General features: G+C 41.0%; 1 protein-coding gene across 1 annotated transcript; it reads right to left on the bottom strand.

Moving 5' to 3' along the window:
* Nucleotides 1–1,705: 1,705 nt before the first annotated feature.
* LOC138905812 (uncharacterized) lies at nt 1,706–3,953 on the bottom strand. The gene is made up of 4 exons (XM_070194329.1): nt 3,836–3,953; nt 2,357–3,006; nt 2,108–2,278; nt 1,706–2,041 (listed from the first exon to the last, which is right to left on the bottom strand). The coding sequence occupies exons 1-4, from the start codon at nt 3,951–3,953 to the stop codon at nt 1,706–1,708; spliced, it is 1,275 nt and encodes a 424-aa protein (XP_070050430.1).
* Between the last annotated feature and the right edge of the window lie 17,497 nt (nt 3,954–21,450).

Raw genomic sequence — 21,450 nt, 5'->3', positions numbered from 1 at the left:
CCTTAGATCGATTTTTTCCCAAATGGATTTTTCCGGCGAGGTTTTTAACGAGGCAACAATTATGTGCTACCTAAGGACAATTCAACAGTATCCAAGGCTTCTTTGCAATCAACCTCAAATACTAGAGGGCATCACCCTCGGATGTTGTATTCTAGAGAATAATACTTCATGTCAAAAGGCCTCGATAGGGAAACTTTGTAATGGGCCAAATGGTCAAATGAACCGTACCCATATAAATTAGTTGAGCCCCGATGGCAAAATATGTGCGCATTTATAAATTATTCAAAGAAGCATTCTCTCTTCATTTAAATATTTTGTGTCTCGAAGAAAATCCTCTACTATACAAACCTTATGCTTATGATATTGTAAGAAACGGCTCAAGAGCCAAAATGCAAATATACACTCGGGGACTATCATCGATGATAGGTATATTCGAGTTATCTAAACTCAAATTCATAAGACCTCAAAGAGGCACCCCTCGATCTATAGGCCAAGCCCACTATTCTCGGGGACTGACATTTCAAACTAGTTCGAAATGTTATTGGGAAATAAGACCAAGAGGCATACCCAAAGGCTACGGCTAAAATACATACCCTAAGGCTAAGGCCTAAATAACGCAGCTCGGAGACGTCCGAATTCTGCAAAAACGATAGGCCTTCAAATTCTCTAAAAAATCGGTTAAAAAAGGCTACCCTCGGCAAATAATCAAAAGGGCTTCGATAAAATCAGCCCTCGAAAAACCTTTAGAGGTATCAAATTATCTTTAACACAAACGTTCTAAGGCACAAAAAAAAAACAAAAGGGTTTCAACTGACATCGGACCCTCAAAAAACCCAATGGGTAAAAACAAAAATACATGTTAAGGCATAAAGCTATTTTTACTAAGTCTTTAAGCCGAAAGGGGGAAATAATAGCCGTCTTTTAGAGGCCATATGGTCCCAACCCAAAAGGGCCTAAGGGCTAATACATTTAGAGTTCGAGACTTTGTTCTCACTCAACTCGGACCTAAGGGTTCCACTATTCCGAGTTCAAATAAAGTTGACTTGAATTTAGCTCAAGGATCCGCCATAAAGTCTTAAGGGGTATGTTACTATAAGTTCAAAATTACCCATTATTTGATAAAAAAAACCTAAGGGTTTGATCTATTCTAAGTTCGAAACATACTCGAACTTAGTTATAAAAATGGTGTGGTCATGGCATCGATCAAGCCATCCGAAATCTCGAACATATTATTGAGCCCGGGGACTCGCCCTTGCGCGTCTAAAAAACCTAAGGGTTTATTCTAAAGTTCGAGTTAGTGCTCACTCGATTACAGAGGTTGTAACAACAAAAATTTTACAAGGCAAAAGCACAAAACACGTTTGAACATAAAACTGAGAAGACATTCAAAAGAAGTTTTTCTATTATATATTGGTAAAAAAGGTTATGTACAAAAGACCGATCAAGGTCTTACAAAAAGAGAAATTAAGCCCTAACTACGGCCGGTTTCGACCTCTTCTCCGGGAGCAACTTCCCCTTCAGGCCCCTCATCGGATCTGCCTCGATTGCCTTCTTCATCATCGTCTTCGTTATCGAAGGAGGCAAGCTGCCTGGCTTCAGCTTCAAGCACCTTGGCTCGGGCTATCTCCTCGGAGAGGTCAAAACCTCGAGTATGGATTTCCTCAAGGGTTTCCCTCCAGGATTGACACTTAGCCGAGTCAATGATCTATTGCTCTCGGTCAGAAGCCTCCTTTAGCTGTATTTGAGCAGCCTCAGCATCGGCCCGGTACATGGCAATGGACTTGTCCGGCATGACCTTTGTCTTCTCGATCTCCGCCTTGGCTTCAGCAAGCCCGATTTCAAGCTTTTCAATCCTCTTGGCTTGGGCCGAACTTTTCTCTTTGATGCCCCAAAGTTGAACCTCGGCCGATGATAATTTGGCCAAGGTAGTTTCTTTTTTCGCAGCCAGGCGGTCCATATTCTCCTTCCACCGATCACAATTGTCTTTTACCTGATCGACTTCTCCCCGAAGCAGTTCGATTCTTTCAACCTTTTGCTGAAGCTGAGATAATGAAGTATTAGCCTCCGCAATTGGGTCAAGTCCTTACTTTATCAAAAGGATTCTCACCTGCTTATCTATCTCCGCCTCTTCCTCACGAGCCTTGGCCAAATCTGCTTGAAGGTCCTTTATAGTTTCATCTTTTTGGCCGCAAAGAAGCTTTAGAGTGTTCCTCTCCTCCGAGACCTTTTGGAGCTCGGTTTCACAATGGCTGAGGTCATCTCGAAACTTGGCGAAGGCCTATACAAAAAAAAAAACACAAGTCAGATTTACAAAACAAAAGAGTAAAGAAAAGAAGTGCAGTAAACCGATTCTTACCCGAGATAAGAGACGTTGGGCCTCTTCTAAAAGAATAGAAGCGTCACTGATATCAGAGGCATCATCGCCTCTAGTAAAGCAATCCCGAAATGGATCTCCTACACTAGAGCCTCTGCCTATAACATGGGTTTTCAACTCTCGAGCTTCCCTTAGTGCCTCCTCAGAAAAGGTCGGAAGAGAAGGCAAGTGACCTGCTATCATGGTCCCGAGCAAGTCACTCGGGATGCTCTGATCGATCTTCGGGGTCTCAGAACCGGCCCCGTCCAGTGTAGTTGCAGATGGCTGAGAAACGGTCTCGACCTCTGGTAATTTGGGATCCTCACCCGATTTATTTTTGGAAGCCTCCTCGATACGAGGTTTGATTTTAGCAGCCGTCATCGTCTCAGAAGGTTTGATGACCTCGACGGCTTTCCTAGGTCGGACCGTCGGTGCCGAGGTATTTTTCTCTTTTTCCTCTTCTTCGTCTCTCAGGTTTTGGACCGAGTGCATCGTGAGAGCAATTACTTTCCTCCTCACCCTTCGAGGTTTGGGCTTGGGGTCCTCGTACTGCGAGGCAGTGTTTCTTTTCTTGTCTTCCCCCGGCTTTGGAACCGGGGACTTGGTTTCTTCCTCTCCACTTGAAGGCCTCAAAATGGCATTCTTGGTCAGGCCTGCATGAAAGAAAATTAGTGACGAATGGAGTATAAAAAGTGTTTCAGAGCATGAAAAAGGAGATCCTTACCATGGTTCTTGGCCTCCCATCTGCCCTTTGCCAAATCACGCCATGCGCGCTCGGCATAAGTGAAAGTTGAGGCTAACTTCCGAACCCAATCTTCGAGGTCAGGTACCGCTTGAGGCATCCAAGGAATAGCTGCATGTCGAAAGGGGATATCAGGTGAAGTCGAAGAAGGTACGAAGAACAAAGTGTAAAAGATCACTTACGGTCGAAGTTCCACTCCTCAAGGAACGACATCTTCTCTTTCGGGATAATGTCGCGGGTCCTAACCCGTATAAAACGGTTCTTCCAACCCCGATCCTTGTCCTCGTCGATTCTCGAGATCAAGGCATTTGTTTCCCGGCGTTGGAGCCTGATTAGTCCTCGGTAGATTCGAGATCGGTACAACCGCATGAGGTAATTTAGAGTAAACTCTAGCCCCTCGACCTTGCTAGAAAAGAAGCGCAACATGATTACTAAGCGCCATAGAGAGGGGTGGATTTGGCCGAAGGTGACATGATATCATTTACAGAGATCAGTAATCACTGGGTCGAGGCGACCCAATATGAAGGGGTAAGTGTAAACACTTAGGAACCCCTCCACATAAGCGGTGATGCTCTCTTCAGGAGCAGGAATTTGCACCACGACCACGGGACCCCAGTTGCAATCCCTCTTCATGGCCTCGAGGTGGCTCTTCGATATCGAGCACATGTACATCGACACATACTCACATCGGCCCGGGATCGATGAAGGGTTTTTGACCTTGAAGTCGGATTTTAGAGTACACAGGCCGGGAAAATATTCATGGGGAAGCGGCTCCACCGGCGCCTTGCCGCCGGACGACCGGGAAGAGGAGAAAGAAGCTTTCTCCTTCTGCGGTACAGTCTTTGAGGTTTTTGCCATTTGTATAAGTAAAGAAGAGCAAAGTAAGATAAAAACTGGTGATTTCGGTGCTAGCGAAGGTGACTCTACAAATGGCTAAAAGGAGGAGACGAAAAGAGTGAGAATACTTGGAGGTTTGATTAGAGCCAAAGTAAAGTTTGTTTCAATAAAGGAGCAGGTACTTATAGGTTCACGGCGACGGTTCGGTTGCGTTAGTGGCCGACCGCTAACTGACAGGCATTAATGATTTGGGGAACTGAACTGACGGGATGTTTCGATCACATCCGTCACTTACGTCATAAGGACGACGTCATGATCGAGGTTTTGAAAAATCAAGGCTTAAACTGTTTCCTCTCATTTTATTCCAAGAAATGCGGGGACTATCTGTATACGGTCGAAATCGGGCATGTCAGATTTTATAGGCACGAGGAGCTGCCTCTAGACTAAGCTCGTAATAGACCAGGCTCGAGCTCAATGGCAGAGTATGAAGCTTGAAGATCGAAATGCTCGCTGAAGATCGAGACCGAGCATGACCGACTTCGAGTAAGGCGTAATAACGGAATGGCGAAATATTAGCAACCGACCGAAGGTCTCGGCGAAAATCCCGGAACAGATCGAATCAAGCGGTTATTGACGCCAATCATGGGATTTGTTTCCGTTATTAGAATTGTACCTTATTTAGGTTTTCTCTATTATATAAAGAGGGACCCCATTCATTTGTAGGGAGGGAGATTCACTGAAAAACATATACAAAAAATGTTGCTTTCTATTTCACTTACTATCCATTAGTATTCATCATTGTTTATTTTTCTGTTCTTCTTATCCAACCTCGAGACCATCTCGAATCGAGGTCGAAAGCTCTGCTAGAATACTGGTTTGATTTATTTTATTATTCAAATTATCTATTTAATTCATTGTTTATCAATTAGTATTGGATTAAATTACATATCCTTAAAATCACTAATAAGTTTAATTATTAATCGAATTTTAGGATAAACAAATGAGTAAATCAGTTGACAGTGGCACCGACGGGGCTAACAAGTAGTGGCCTAAAATTGACCATATCTTGGTTGTAAAACTTAATTGGTATAAGTTTAAATTTTGTGTACTAACATTGTGGATATTTTTATACCTTCATGTAATCATTTTCAGTTGATAAACAATAATATGTAATTTCTCATAATTATAGGAAGTCTAATATGATAATTTTAAAAATAAAAAAAATAAAATGTTATCATTAATTAAATCGCATTGATAGTGTTATTAATGTTCAGTCTAAATATAGAGGTGTCGAAAACTACATATATGTGCCACTACCACCCTCGAAGTTGAATATCACATATATGGAAACGGAGAGAGGGAAAATAATAAGTTTATCAAACTTGTTTGGTTAAATATTTGTGAAAATCTTTTTTTAACTTCTTTTTTATTTTATTTTAGACACTTAATTAATTTATTTGAAAAGGACTTTTCTTGGAACAATTACGAATTACAAATACAAGAACTGTCCAAAGCATACTTTTTTGGCATTAACTTTTCTTCTAAAATACATTTTTTAAATATGTTTTCCAAAAATTGTCCAACCATGGATCGGAATATCTTAATTGGTGCTGGATCCTTTCTTGTTTTTTCCTCAGGAAAAATGGTAGGTTAGGTTTCGTTCAAAGTTCAAACATTTAGAATTTGGAAGTTAGAAAAGGCATTTGATCCAATTGTTCAAAAAGGTGTCTTCTACCCTTTTTATCATTAATAAATCTAACATTTCATTGGGAAGTTTCAAAAAGAGCTTTTAATTCAACACACTGCTACAGTTTACCTAAAGAAGACGAACTGCTTTCTTCATTAGTCTTAACTCTTCATGGAAAAAACGTACCCAAACAGCCGTAGGAAAAGAGTCAACTTGATCCGTTTCTATCTTCACATGACAACTCTAAAATAACCACGTTGTCTCCCCAATATAGTTTTGATTGAGTTTACTTTATTAAAGTTTTAAGCTTTGTGCATTGATAGTGTTTGAAATGAAATAATTAACACAATCATGTTATTGTAGAGGTAATTATAAGTAACTAGATTACAAATAATCTAAAATAAATAGTATGTAACTTGTTAATTGTAGGTCAAATAGTTACATTGTCGGTGTAATATCTTTTTACATTGTCACCGATTCTTTTTCTCGGTACGATCATAAAATAATGTAAAAATTTCACGATAGACCTTATTTGAACATTCCTATTTAATTTGTACCAATTTTCCTAAAATTATTTAACGGGTATCCAAATTTAAACAATTTCAGATAAATACGCTATGTGCAGGCCAAATTAGCACTGATGCTATCTACAGGCCAAAGCGACGATACTATCTGCATGGCAATATCAGCAGCGACACTATCTGCGGGCCAAACTAGCGGCGATGCTTTCTTCAAATTGTAAGCGGACTGTAGTGGATTCAGAAGAAGTTTAATATATCAAACAAGTATTAAAGAAGAAAAGCAAAATTACATGTGGCTGATGAGAGTGAGTGTTTACCCTTAAAATGGATAACAATTGAATTTATACGCGGTTTTAAGGATATGTGGATAGATTCAACACAAATGATCAAGAATGTTAGATAAACGAGTTAAAGACAAAGGAATAATCAAACCAATTGCGACGTTAAGGCCGGGCTTGGATTAAAGTCGGACAGTAATTCTGCCCTCGATCGTACCCTCCATTCGAAGCCAATTGCGTATAAAGAACAACAATAAAATAAGAATTTTTCAATATCTAGAGAGCAGAAAAATGAATTTGTATTGCCTTACTTTATGTGTTACAATATGTGTTATTGAATAAAAAATTTCCCCTTTATATAGTAGAAGCATTTCATCTCTAGTACAATTCAAAAAAGGTAAAAATCCTCCTTCCTCATCAATTACCGATCCGCTACCGACATCGGCGAGATCTACGTCGTAATATCCGGTGGGATGCGAATATCACAGCCCTCTGTTAGTTGTGTGCAACTGTTGCCATGGTTTATTCGGAGCTCGTTCTAGGTTCGGGGAACGTTGTCTTATCAGGCCCGGTGGCGAGCACTCCATTCGGGCATCGATACAAGAAGTTCCCAGCTTTGATTCCGATCCCATGTAGTCATATCCTTGCTTCGTTTGACACATCGGGAAATCGGGGTATGCGTTAGCTCCGGTTTCACCCGTATACAGATAGTCCCCTTGTTTCTTAGAGAGTAGGTTTGCCAAAACGATGGAAAACAATAGATGAACTCCTGTTCCTTCCTTCGTATGTTACAACTGATATGACGAATAAGCCGAAATGTCCCATCAGTCGCATCGTTCTGACTTCGGACGTGTGTTGATTATCGGCTGGTTGCCTTTGAATGTGAAACGTCGCGTATTGATTACATTTTTCCCTATAAAAGCTTCGACCTTTTGTACTTCTTTCACTTTCCGATCCTAGCTTTTACCTTCGAATTTTCTAGCGGCTTTCAACTTTTTCAAACCTTCATATCTTCATCTCTGATCTTCAAATCTTCATATTTGTTCTTAAATTTCTAATCCAGATCTTCATCTCACCTTCAAACCTTCATACTCTTTTCTTCAAACCTTCATACTTTTCCTTCAAATCGTCATATCTTCCCAGATTACTATGGTTAAAACTTCCAAATCAGTTCCTTAGTAGGCCACCTCTTAATCTTTCCACCCGGCCACAGATGCCGAGGTGGCTGCTCCCGAGGCGGCCCCAGAACCCCCCATGAAAAGCTTTTATACCTGGAGGCTATTCAATCAGGGATGACTTCAAGGTCGAGAAAACCTCTACCAAACAAGACCGGGGTGAAGGAACATGGAGATACACATGCTCCATTATTGAATATACCCTTCCCATAGTTCGAGGGGACTATAAATGGGAAGGCAAGGACATGGTTGTCCCCGGGCCTAGGGACGATATTACTACCCATATGGAGGAGTATTTAAGTGTTTACACTTACCCCTTCACGCTGGGCCCGGTAGACTCAATAGTTCTAGCCTTTTGTAATAGGTATGAGGTGTGCCTCGAAAAAAATCCATCCGTGCCTTTGGAGGATCATGATCCTTCTACGCCATTTTGTGAACAATACCGTATCTCCTCGATTCAACCTTGACCACCTACTCCGTTTGTACAGTCCCCGAATTTTCCGAGGGGAACTAATCAAGCTTGTTCGCCGAGCCAGCAAGGCTCCATTTTAGAGCATCGACGAGGATCAAGACCGAGGATGGCAGGGGCGTTTTGTTCAGGTAAAAATTGAAGATATGATCCCTCCCGAATTCCTACCATTCCCCAAGAAGTGGAATGCATCTCGTAAGTGTAGTGTTTCCTTAAGTGTAAATTTTTCCTTTATTTCTTCTCTCATCATCGGTATTTATAGTCGTGCAGCTGTTGCCCAGGTTCCCAAGCGGTCCCTCGGCTAAAGGAGTGGATCGAAGGAATCTGTAAGCAGATGTTCTACTACGAGCTCACGTGGCGCAAACTTTTGAAGGGCAGATGGGATGCCCATTCTCATGGTAAGCCTTTCCCTTGAATAGTTATTACTACGCCCCAAACTTATATAATGCTGACTTCTTTTCCTTTTTCTCATAGGTTAGCCTAAGAAGATCGAACTTAGGTTGCTGGATGGGGACGAGGATGCATCTTTACCTTTCGATCCCTCCATTTCGGGACAGCCTGGGGCTGTTCCGGGGGGAGAAAAAGAGGAAATGAAAGTCCTCGAGCTCCCCGGATCCCGAGGTGAAGACAAAAAAGAGGGCGGCTTCCAGGCTCGTAAGCCCGAGAAGAATACTAAGTCCAGGGTACCGGACCCTGACTTTCTTCACCGGCTCAGGGATGAACCCGAAGAAGATGACATCTTTGTCACCCATGGATCGACCCCTGCCAGGGAGCAGGCGACGACCGAGGGAAGGGGCCACGAGGCTGATCCTCTTCCGATTCGAGAGGTCGAAGTGTAGGAAGATGTTGTGACCTCTCATGAAACCTTTTCCTGTATTAAAGGAGGCAACCGGTGTTATTGATATCATCGAGATGCCCTCCTATACCGAGTCCATACTTGAAGAGGCCCAAGCGGGCAAGGAAACGTCAAGCGAAGGAGTTCAGGGTGCAGATGACCCTCTCAACTCCTTCTTCGAGGGCATGAACATGTCTAAGTTGGAAAATTTTTCTGGGCTAGGCGACCCGAAGATCCCGAAGAAGGTTGTGCCCTCGGGAGCTGGCGGTCCAAGCTCGAGCCCAAAACTGGTGAAACAGTTTCCTGCACCGAGCGTGAACCCTGGCCGCAAAAGAACAACCATTCTTACCATCCCGGAGGATGCTCGGGTTCTATCTGCTCAAGTGGGCATAGCCAGCTACCTCTGATGCCTGGTGACCGAGGAGGACCAGGCAAAAATGAACGAGGTGGGCACGTCAAGTCCTTTCAAAAAGGCACAGCATGCGCTGAACCGTGTAAGGAACCAATACGTTTATACTCCCTCGTGAATTCCACTTAAGTTTTGATATCTCTTACTATTTGCGTCGTTTCTCAGGCCTCGGTGCTTCACCATGAGATATTCCTCCGGTATCGTTTGGAAATCATCCAGCTCGAGTTCGAGCATAAGGAGCAGGTCCAGAAGAAGGATATCTACAGTCTTCTCAGTGAGCAACAAGACGGAGCCGTAAAAGTTCTCCGGGCCGAGCTGGACAAGGCTCAAAAGGAAGTTTGACCCAGAAGCGGGAACATTTTGACCTGGTTGAAAAGGTAAAGATATTTGAATCTAAAAAAGAGGAGTTAGCCGTGGTGACTAACAACACAACCTCGCAGGTCCAACAGAAGATCGACCTGATCGACTAGCTTCGAGCCGAGATGAACGAAGTCAAGGCCATGGCCGAAGAGTGGAAAAGAGTGGACATGCTAACTTTATAAGTCTAAAGCTACCATGAATAAGAGGCAGCTATAACCAGAATGCAAGTACGTCTTCAAAGCTAGTACTCTCCATACACAGCAACATCCGTATCCAAAATCTACACGTAAGGTGCAAAAATGTAGAATGAGTACAACCGACCCCATGTACTCATAAGTAACAAACCTAAACTTAGGTTGAAAGTGGTGACAAGCTTGGACAAACAGTCAGAGTCCAACACCAAAGGCAAAAAAACACTCATATAAATATAATAAAAGTATTACAAGAACAACTCAAACATATGATACTCAGCTCGTCCACAATGACGGAAAAATAGGCATGTTTCTCAAGTATAACAGTAAAACCTAAATCTTTCACTGAATTCACCAAAATGTGAGCATATCAGAAAAACTGTGATTTTTCCCAAAAACCTTCAACAACAGATGAAAATATTTCAATCTCAGATTGCACGAGGAAAGTACATCTCTATGCCTATATGTCAATGTGCATGTGAAGTCATGAATGTCACAATACCGTGTAGCATGCGAAAATGCATCTCTATGCCTGTATGTCAAGTATACATGTCAATGCAATGCATCACAGTGATGAACTTATGTACTCACACCCTTAGAGTACTCAATCTCACTGTCTCGCACTCCCACTCCTCGTGTTAAATCCCTGAGCACACTTAGTCAGTCAGCACTGTACTGTGCCTGCTGTAGCATGCAACCCGATCCCATCAATTGTAATAAAGCCTAAAAGATGCAGCCCGATCCACATATAGCCATAAGGACTGTTGCGGAGTGCAACCCGATCCACATATAGCCATAAGTCCTGTTGCAGCATCCAACCCGATCCACATATAAATCACTAATAACTGCTGCGGCGTGCAATCCGATCCCATCATGAATCAATAAAACTTGTTGCTGCGTGCAACCAGATCCCATCAATATCACTCATAATCCGGTCCTTAGCCTCAACTCAGTCATCAATCTGTCCAGTATCTTAGGCTCACAAATCTTATGCCAATCAGCCCAAACAATGACAACATAATGTGACAACGATGATAACAAAGACTGAGATATGATATGTAAATGAATGAATATGACTGAATATGTAATTACAAGTTAAGCAAATAACTCAATAGCAAAAATGACCTCAGTGGGTCCCAATATAATAAGTATATAGCCTAAACATGATTTCTAACATGGATCACATCTCAATTATTCTAGCACGTAGGAATTTCATGGATAAAAAATAAGATAGAATACTACACGATACCACAGAATCATCCGAGTCATAATTCACACGGTGCACGCCCACACGCCTGTCACCTAGAATGTGCGTCACCTCAACACCAAACACATAACACGTATATTCAGGGGTTCATACTCTCAGCACCAAATTTAGAAGTGTTACTTAACTCGAACAAGCCGAATCTAATACCGAGCAAGCTAAACGATACTCCTAAAATGCCATCCCGCACGTACAAACCTCCGAACTGCTCAAAGCTTGCCAATAGTAACTAAAAACATCAAATAATGCCAAAGGAAACAAACCCAATCAATAAAGGTCGAATCTTTAATAAAAAATCAAACGTCAACCAAAAAATCAAACACGGGCCCACACCTCGAAACTCGACAAAACTCACAAAATCCGACAACTCATTCAATTATGAGTCCAACCATACTAGTTTCACTCAAATCTGACTCCGAATCGGTGCTCAAAACTCAAAAATTCACTTTATGAAACTTTAGACAAAACTCCCAATTTCTCTTTAAAGTTCATAATCCAATTACCAAAAATGCAGATAGATTTACGAAAAATAATCAAAATAGAGTACAGAAAATTCACCCCAATCCATGTGGTTAAAATCGCCTCCAAAATCTCTCAAATCTGAGCTTCCCAACTTAAAACATGACCAAATGAACAAACCCTCGATTTCATATGTTTCTGTACAGTTGTTTTGCCTCGTTTCTTGTGTCAAATGATTTCAAAACTCGCTTTTGATGCTCCAATAGTTTCCTTTTGAAATTTCAGTCAAGTTAGGCTATTGAACCACTCCATTTGACCTTATAATGAAGGAGGTATGTTGGTTTCAATATTTGAAAATAGTGCAGATTTTTAAATACGAATGTAGTGGCAATTTCGTAATTAATGTGAAAACAATCTAGCAACCTAATTCTTAGTAAAATGGCCATAAATTTCTCATACGATGTCAAAACTTGATGATTCCAGTTTCTACGGTTCCGAAATTCCGATACAGATCTAATGCTTCATTCAAAATAGAAATTGGAGCTCATTTCCTTAATATGGTATCATTTATGCTTGAAGAAACGACGTCGAAACATAAAAAACGAGCGCAACACAACCCAAACCTATCCGAAACTTACTCGAGCCCCTCGTGACCCCATCCGAACATACCAACAAGTCTCATAACATAACACGGACTTACTCAAGGCCTAAAATCATGCATAACAATATTGAAGCGATGAATCGCACCTCAAATAAAATATAATGAACTTTGAATCTTTCAATTTCCAAAAGTCGTGCCGAAACATATCAAATCAACTCGGAATGAATTCAAAGTTTGCGCACAAGTCGCAAATGACATAACAAAGCTATTCCCATTCTCGTAACCACAATTTGAATCCGATATCATCAAAGTCAACGCTCTGTCAAACTTATGAACATTCCAAACCTTCAAATTTCCAACTTTTGTCAATTAGTGCTGAAACCTTCTAGAAATATCCAAATGCAAATACGGGCATACGCCCAAGTCCAAAATCACCATCCAGGCCTAACGGAATAATCAAAACTATGATCCTGTATCCAATACTCAAAAGTCAAACTTGTCAACTCTTCCAGCTTAAAGCTTCTTAATTGAGAACCATTTTTCCAAATCAATTCCGAATAACCTGAAAACCAAAACCGACGATTCATACAAGTCATAATATGTCATACGATGCTTCTCAAGACTTCAAATACCTGAACGGAATACACTTGATCAAAACGACCGGCTGGGTCATTACATTCTCCCCTACTTAAACTTACGTTCATCCTCGAACGTGCCAAGGGTCGTTCTAAAGCCATCAAATTACCGTGTAACATTACCATGCACATACCCGGGGGTGATCCCATGTCACCCAATACCATATAATCCTAATGACATAACATAACTGAAGATCTTTAGTTCAACCTTAGCCCGTAAGCCATAGTACCCAATTTCCAACATCCTGAATTCCTTACAAGACCCGAATATCCCATCTACACACTTTAATAGTCTGAACAAGCTGTATCAAGCCATATCCACAACCCAAGATGTAATCACATGATATACCACATAACTCATATACTCACAGCAATAACTTCTAATCACAGCTGCTAAGAACAAACCCAATACCGGTAATAAACCTCATCTCAAATAAAACCTCTTCAAAACCTTCGTACATTTCCGATGATGAAAAAAACACGTAGAAACTCATAACCACTCATTAGATCAACAAGTCATGGAGGTTTCCCTCCTTTGACAAGAACTATAGCTAATTTCTAAGCCGATCAGTGACATTATCTTTCCAAATAGACCGTAATCAAATCCGATAGCACCTATCCTAGGTCCAATGACCTCATCTCATCAAATACAACCATTTTATTGACATGCCACATCAATACAACCTAAAGCCATAAATCGTGCAACCCGTGCACCAATAAGCAACAATTCAAATGTATTCAACATGGAAAATGTCTCAAATGCGAGAATCGTCCCGCAAGCTCAGCCAGCACCACCACAACTGTAATGTTACGAACCCACCATACCTAGTAGAACCAAGACACATGAATCTAACACAAAGGATCATATCCCAACACAACTCCACTGCAATGCGTGACCCCATCCAAACACTGATCCCATGAAATACCTCAAGCCACAATGCTCAAATCAACAACCACTCGCAATTCGACATCAAGTACATGAAGTGCATGACCATAACCACGGAGAAGTGAATAACACTATATACAACAGCCCGAAAATAACATAACCAATGCGCAATCAACCATTCAATGCCCTAATAACCATCTTGCTCGAATTTCGCTGCAAGGCCCCAATAGAACCGCATCATGTGTGCATATAACCAATAAATCACAACCCTTCGTAGTCTAGAAGAGTAACACATAGAATATATCAGAACACTAACAAGCTCAACTCTAACCGAATGCCACACCCCTCAACACTAACAGTTCTGAGTCAACTCCACCACTTGAATAACTAACACACCTCTCATACATAATCATCCCCACGAGAAATACTTTTGAAATTCTTCCATGCCATATAGCAAAAACTGAACATCACTAGTCGATCAATTAGGCGAGTACCGCAATACCAATGAAACATCAGTAAGTCAAAACAATGTGCGCCTTCTGAAATGCGCACCCTCCTCAGGCGACACCAAGTAATTATAGCATTTATTGAAACATCAGAAACCGTCCATGCATCTAAGAATTATAACCTCCCCTTTAAAACTGATATGTGACCTTGCACAAGCAAATCTCAATCCCACACAACGTACCACATTTATCATGTCATCATGTGAAATGCACGAGAATCTCTTTAACAACTCTGACTCACAAGTGAAATACATACCCGGTCAGTCAGAAACCTTCCACTTGATCCCATCCAGGAGAAAAATTACAACACGCAACGTACCCTTCATACCTGTAGATAATATCCATCTCAAAATGTGGCAGAAATCATCGAGAACACTTCGAAGCCCATTTGCACATAACCACGCCATCAGAACTGAATCTCTCTAGCTCAACCAAGCCATGCAGGTCACCAAACCCAAGAGAATTATGACAAAACACCTGTAGAGACTCAACACATCATAAGTACCTAAAGAACCGATCATATCCATTACTGTGTTGATCCAACCTACTCCCAAGCTATCCTATTGCTCTGAGTTCCTTCCGAATTACCCTCAAGTTGACACTTCTCCTTGCCAGAACACCACGATACTTATCCAAAGCTCACCACAAGAGATCCTAGAATAAAACCACACAGCCCTAAGGCCCATAAGCCGTTGTATTCCCTCTTAAGCACCCCAAAAGTACCACAACCGCGACACCTACTCTGAAAAAGACCTTCTGTGAATCTAAAAGCGTTTCCTTCATCTTTCTGATACTAAAATTTAGAATCCATAATGATATAGAAATATCGTGAGTCTCGACACCATCCAATGTAAACCTCAGATTCTAGCCATATACAAATCCGGAAAATTCTCAATTGCCACATATAAATCTTGAATCCATTAGAATCTTCTCGAGAGTCTTCCTCTCTGCTCAGATCTCAATTGCACCGCCCAAACGGTCGAACGACCTTTGCCCTATTAGCACAATAACACCCAAAGAAGTAATCCATACCTCTTAGCAACCGAGTAAATTCCTACTCCATGCGCACTATATCCTTCACGAATAACAACTCAATCATTCCATGATTCCCATATACCCATAAAATGTAATACACCATGCATCCAGAAATTTTCTTGCTCAAGTCATTCTCAAAACCAGCCTCTGCAAGTCATATTCGATCCACAAGTACGCCTCAGACCGAAACCAATACGACATGTAACCATGCAATCAAATCGTCGATAGCATACTCCCCCACTTGACTCAAAGACCTAGATCAAAACACTCGATAACTCATAATGCCCATACTCTATTACTGCCATAATACCGCATTGAGATTCAACTAAATCTTTCATAAGCTCATGTAACGCAACCATATAATACCTCAAATTATTTACTAAGCTCGCATTCATCCTCGTGACGCTAAGGTCAACTTTATCAACCAATCTAAACTCAAATCGTAACACATATACCCACTGGTATAAAAGGAAGCCTCCTCACAACATCATAAGGATCACACATCCGTAGATTACCCCAGGTGATAACCCACCTGCTTTGCCTCAAACTGATATCTCTCTATACCCTTTTACAACTAGAACTACTACGTAATCACTTAATCTTTCTGATTCTGAACTCATCAACAAGACATGCGAATCTAATTCGTTCCACAATTAAATAACATGAAAGATTCTTCAACACACTCATAACTCAAGACTTTACGTCATGTCAAGATAGAATTCAAGCACCCAATAGTCCTTTTTACATCTCAAGCAAACTATTTCTGTCACATTCAAACCATCTGAACACACCCCGTAGTCACATCATACTCATCATATAGCCATCCAACCACTCACCGAGACACCAGTCCCACTCATAGGATCACCACCGGACATAGAAGTCCAAAAGCATATGCTCACATAACTGAAACTACCAAGCCTAAGCTGCGATCTAAACTTGGCCTCAAGTCCTCCAGACTTGCCCATCACCAAAATACAGAAAACACATCTCGCACCTCAACTATGGAATCCACAAGCCGTCGATGTACAGGTGATACCGAGCGCTCACATGCGCATAAGAGTGAGTTGAAGGAAATTTCAAGAGATACACTTCAAGCTAAATAAATGTCGCATGATAAGGAAAGAAAGATGGGAAGTTTATCCTAAATGCCATGTAGTCTCTCGAAGATAAGTATGGACGTAATCATACGAATCCGCAAGACTCTACTAGAAACTTGCTCATGACTCATAGAACCTATGAACCGAGAGCTCTGATACCAACTTGTCACGACCCAAAATCCAACTAGTCGTGATGGCACCTAGCCCAACCCGCTAGGTAAGCCAATTAGCAACAATCCAATTCAAATAAGGTTTATTGAGAGAAATAATGATAATATACTGAAATTTTATACAAGGAATTTCCAAGGACTGGTAGTACAAATCATGAGCTTCTAAGATTTAGAGTTTACAAAGATAGTATAAAATAAATACATCATCAGTCCGAAATGTACATAAATAGATTTTCATAAGTCTAAAGCTACCATGAACAAGAGGCAGGTATAACCGAAACGCAGGTACGTCTTCAATGCTAGCTCCCGGCATACACAACAATATCAGCATCCAAAATCTGTACGCAAGGTACAAAAGTATAGTATGAGTACAACCGACCCCATGTACTCAATAATTAACAAACCTAACCTTAGGCTGAAAGCTGACAAGCTTGGACAAACGGTCAGAGTCCAACACCAATGGCCAACAACTATTCATAACAATATAATAAAAGTAGTACAAGAACAACTCAAAGATATGATGCTCAACTCATCCACATTTACGGAAAAATAAGCATGCTTCTCAAGTATAACAGTAAAATCCAAATCTTTCATTGAATTCACCAAAATGTGAGTATATCAAAAAAACTGTGATTTTTCCCAAAATAATTCAATAACAGATAAAACTATTTCAATCTTCGATTGCATGAGGAAAGTACATCTCTATGCCTACATGTCAATGTACATGTGAAGTCATGAATGTCATAATACCGTGTAGCATGAAATAATGCATCTTTATGCCTGTATGTCATGTACACATGTCAATACAATGCATCACAGTGATGAACTCATGTACTCACACCCTTAGAGTACTCAATCTCACTGTCTCGCACTCCTACTCCTCATGCTAAATCCCTTAGCACACTCAGTTAGTCAGCATTGTACAGTACCTACTGCGGCGCGCAGTCCGATCCCATCAATAATAATAAAGCCTATAAGGCGTGATGCTGCATGCAGCTAGATCCACATATAGCCATAAGGCCTGTTGCATCGTGCAACCCGATCCAAATATAGCCATACGGCCTATTGTGGCGTGCAACCCGATCCACATAAAACCATAAGGCCTGTTGCAACATGCAACCCGATCCACATCCAAGTCATAATTCACACGGTGCATGCCACACACGCCCGTCACCTAGCATGTGCGTCACCTAAACACCAAACACATAACATTTATATTCAGGGGTTCATAGCCTCAGCACCAAGTTTACTTACCTCGAACAAGCCGAATCCAATACCGAGCAAGCCAAACGATACTCTAAAAATGTCATCCCGCGTGTACCGACCTCCGAACTGCTCAAAACTAGCAAAAAGCAACTCAAGAATTTTAAATAATACCAAAGGAAAAAAAATCAATCGATAAAGGTCGAATCTGTAATCAAAAGCCCAAAGTCAACCAAAACTTCAAACCCGGGCCCGCACCTCGAAACTCGACAAAACTCAATAAATACGATAACCCATTCAATTATGAGTCCAACCATACTAGTTTCACGCAAATCCGACTCCGAATCGATGCTCACAACTCAAAAATTCACTTTATGAAATTTAAGACAAAAACCCCCAATTTCTCTTTAAAATTCATAATTCAATTACCAAAAACGAAGATAGCTTCACGCAAAATAATCAAAACCGAGTATAGAACACTTACCCCAATTCATGTGGTGAAATCGCCTCCAAAATCGCCCAAATCCGAGCTCCCCAATCAAATTATGACCAAATGAACAAATTTTCGATATTATATGTTTCTGCACAGCTGTTCTATCTTGTTTCTCATGCCAAACGATTTAAAAACTCGCTTTTGATGCCTCCAATGGATTCCTTGTGAATTTCTAGTCAAGTTAGATTTTTGAATCACTCCATTTGACCTTATAATGAAGAAAATGTATTGGTTTCAATATTTGGAAATAGTATAGATTTTTAAATACGAACGCAGTGGCAATTTTGTAATTTCTCTGAAACAAATCTAGCAACCCAATTCTTAGTAAAATGATCATAAATTCCTCATACGATGTCGAAACTTGATGATTCTAGTTGCTAAGGTTCCAAAATTATGATACGAATCTAATTCTTCAATCAAAACAGAAATTGGAGCTTATTTTCTTAATGTGGTACCATTTATGTTTGAAGAAACGACGTCGAAACATAAAAAACGAGCGCAACACAACCCATACCTATCTGAAACTCACCCGAGCCCCTCGAGACCTCATCTGAATATACCAACAAGTCTCATAACATAAAATGGACTTACTCGAGGACTCAAATCACGCATAACAATATCGAAATGACAAATCCCACCTCAAATCAAATATAACGAACTTTTAGTCTTTCAATTTCTAAAACTCGTGCCGAAACATAACAAATCAACTCGGAATGAACTCAAAGTTTGTGCACAAGTTCCAAATGACATAACGAAGCTATTCCAATTCCCAGAACCACAATCCGAATCTGATATCATCAAAGTCAACTCGCGGTCAAACTTATGAACATTCCAAACCTTCAAATTTTCAACTTTCGCCAATTAGTGCCGAAACCTTCTAGAAATATTCAAATGCAAATACGGGCATACGCTCGAGTCCAAAATTATTATCCGGACCTAACAAAATCATCAAAACTCTGATCCTGAGTCAAATACTCAAAAGTCAAACTTGGTCAACTCTTCCAACTAAAAGCTTCTTAGTTGAGAACTATTCTTCCAAATCAATTCTGAATAACCTGAAAACCAAAACCGACGATTCACACAAGTCATAATACCTTATACGATGCTGCTAAAGACTTTAAATAGCTGAACGGAATACAAATACTCAAAATGATCGGCTGGGTCGTTACACAAAAAGGCTCGAGGCAAAGGCAACAGAGCTCTACAAGCCTGAAGGTGCCGAAGGCTCTATCCGAGGGCTCCGACGGTTCTGGCGATGAGTCGGGCCGCGGTGAAGACCAGGCATAGATGCCTTATTACTTTTTTAGTTTTTGTCTCATGTATATTTTTTTTGTTTATTTTGAGGCCGTTTTTATTGGGCCTTTATATATATTTTAAATATAGATGAAATTTTTCGTTTCTGGTAATATCGTGTCTTTACTTTTCCAGCATCTTTTCATAATTTCTCTTCATGTAATGTTTTTAATCCCTTAGCATAGAATCAAATGTAGTTATGGGGCGTTCATTTTCCAGAGGTCCGAACAGAGCCCAACCTTGATACAACTTTGTTTGCTCGAGGCTTTGGAAACTCGGTGCGACCAGAAGTTTTTTTTCAAGATGCTTAAGTGATATTAGACGATGCCTTTGCCGAGGGTAACCTTATAGCTAGTTTCGAGTTCTTATAAAGGCCTTACTTTCTAATTACGAGCTTCGGATGTCTCTGAGCCATTTAGGGTGGTCGTAGTCTTTTGTATTCAGGCACCTCCTAATAGGTTTGGTGCCTCCAGGATTTGGTAGCCCGGGTTATCCGAACTTTCTTTGGGCGACAGTCCCCGAGTAGGGGTAGATCTTGGGCTTGATAGTTCCCGAGCAAGGGTAACCCATGGGATTTTAGGATCTGGAATTTAAGAAGCAAGAACATGTGTAATAGCAAGGCAGAACTTTCTTTCATTTCTCAGTGTGTAAAGTACATGATCGAAAGCGCATAAAAACTTGTATCATGGCTAGAGTGGACTATGTGAGCAAGGTTCATACGACCGTTTGGCCCTTATAGCAAATCTTAACCACCAAGCCTTCGCTTCTAGCATACAAGGTTTTTTTTCCTTGCTAAAACCCTTAATCCGAGGTTAATGTCCCTCAATATTCGATATCGAGCTTGAGAGGGCTCGGATACTGTTGATATGAAGTGAAAGATCATTGACTCCGATTTGAGACCGGTCTTCGAATCTAAGTTAGCACGTTTTACTGTTGCCTCATTAAAAACCTTTCCAAAAACCCATTTTTGGACAAAACTAGTTCAAGGAAAAAAGAGTGCAACGCGTGCTTTCAAACCTAATAGCTGCATCTATCCTTGGCCGTTGCCTGCAAATGTTAGTCTTATTCATAACATGATTAAAGAGTAATTGAGTTCGTACCTTAGCAGTAGTACCGCTTTAAGTGTGTCACGTTCCAGTTGTTCGGTAGTTACACACCTTTGCCGGTAATTCCGACGACTCGATATGGTCCTTCCTAATTTGGTCCCAGCTTTCCCACATTCGGGTTTCGGGTATGTAATGTTACTTTCCTCAACACCAAGTCCCCGATCTTGAAATGTCAGAGGTTGTATCTCCAGTTGTAGTACCTTTCTATCCGCTATTTTTGGGCGGCCAACTGGACTAGGGTGGCCTCCCACCTTTCATCCAATAATTCCAGGCTCGTGATCATGGCCTCGCCATTTGATTCTTCTGTCGCATATTGGAACATGAGGCTCAGTTCTCCCACTTCGACTGGTATTAAGGCTTCAGCCTCGTAGACCAGCGAAAATGGAGTGGCCCCGATACAAGACTTCGAGGTCGTACGATATGCCCACAGGACTTCGGGTAGGATTTCTTTCCATTTTCCTTTGGCATCGGTCAGCCTCCTTTTTAGGTTTTGAAGTATGATCCTGTTTGTTGATTACGCTTATCAAATCCTACTAGGGTGGTAAGGTGTTGATAGTATCTTCTTAATCTTGTGATCTTCGAAAACTTTATTCATCTTGTTGCCGATGAATTCTTTCCCATTATCGCAAATGACCTTGGCCGGTATCCTAAATCGGCATATTATGTGGTCCAAGATGAACTCAATGACTTCTTTCTCCCGGATCTTTTCGAATGTGTTACATCCCGCATTTCGTACGTTAAAGTTTCGCCTTAAGTTAATCGACGTAAGCTCGGGAATGAGATTAATTTTGAGGTTATAAGTATTTATGAAGTGATAAGTGAGTGCCGTGAAGATTAAAGGGTAA

The sequence above is a fragment of the Nicotiana tomentosiformis genome, chromosome 2 (assembly GCF_000390325.3).
Source record: "Nicotiana tomentosiformis chromosome 2, ASM39032v3, whole genome shotgun sequence".
Taxonomy (NCBI): Eukaryota; Viridiplantae; Streptophyta; class Magnoliopsida; order Solanales; family Solanaceae; genus Nicotiana; species Nicotiana tomentosiformis.
The sequence above is the reverse complement of the archived record's forward strand: the minus strand, read 5'-3'. Positions and strand labels throughout refer to the sequence as shown.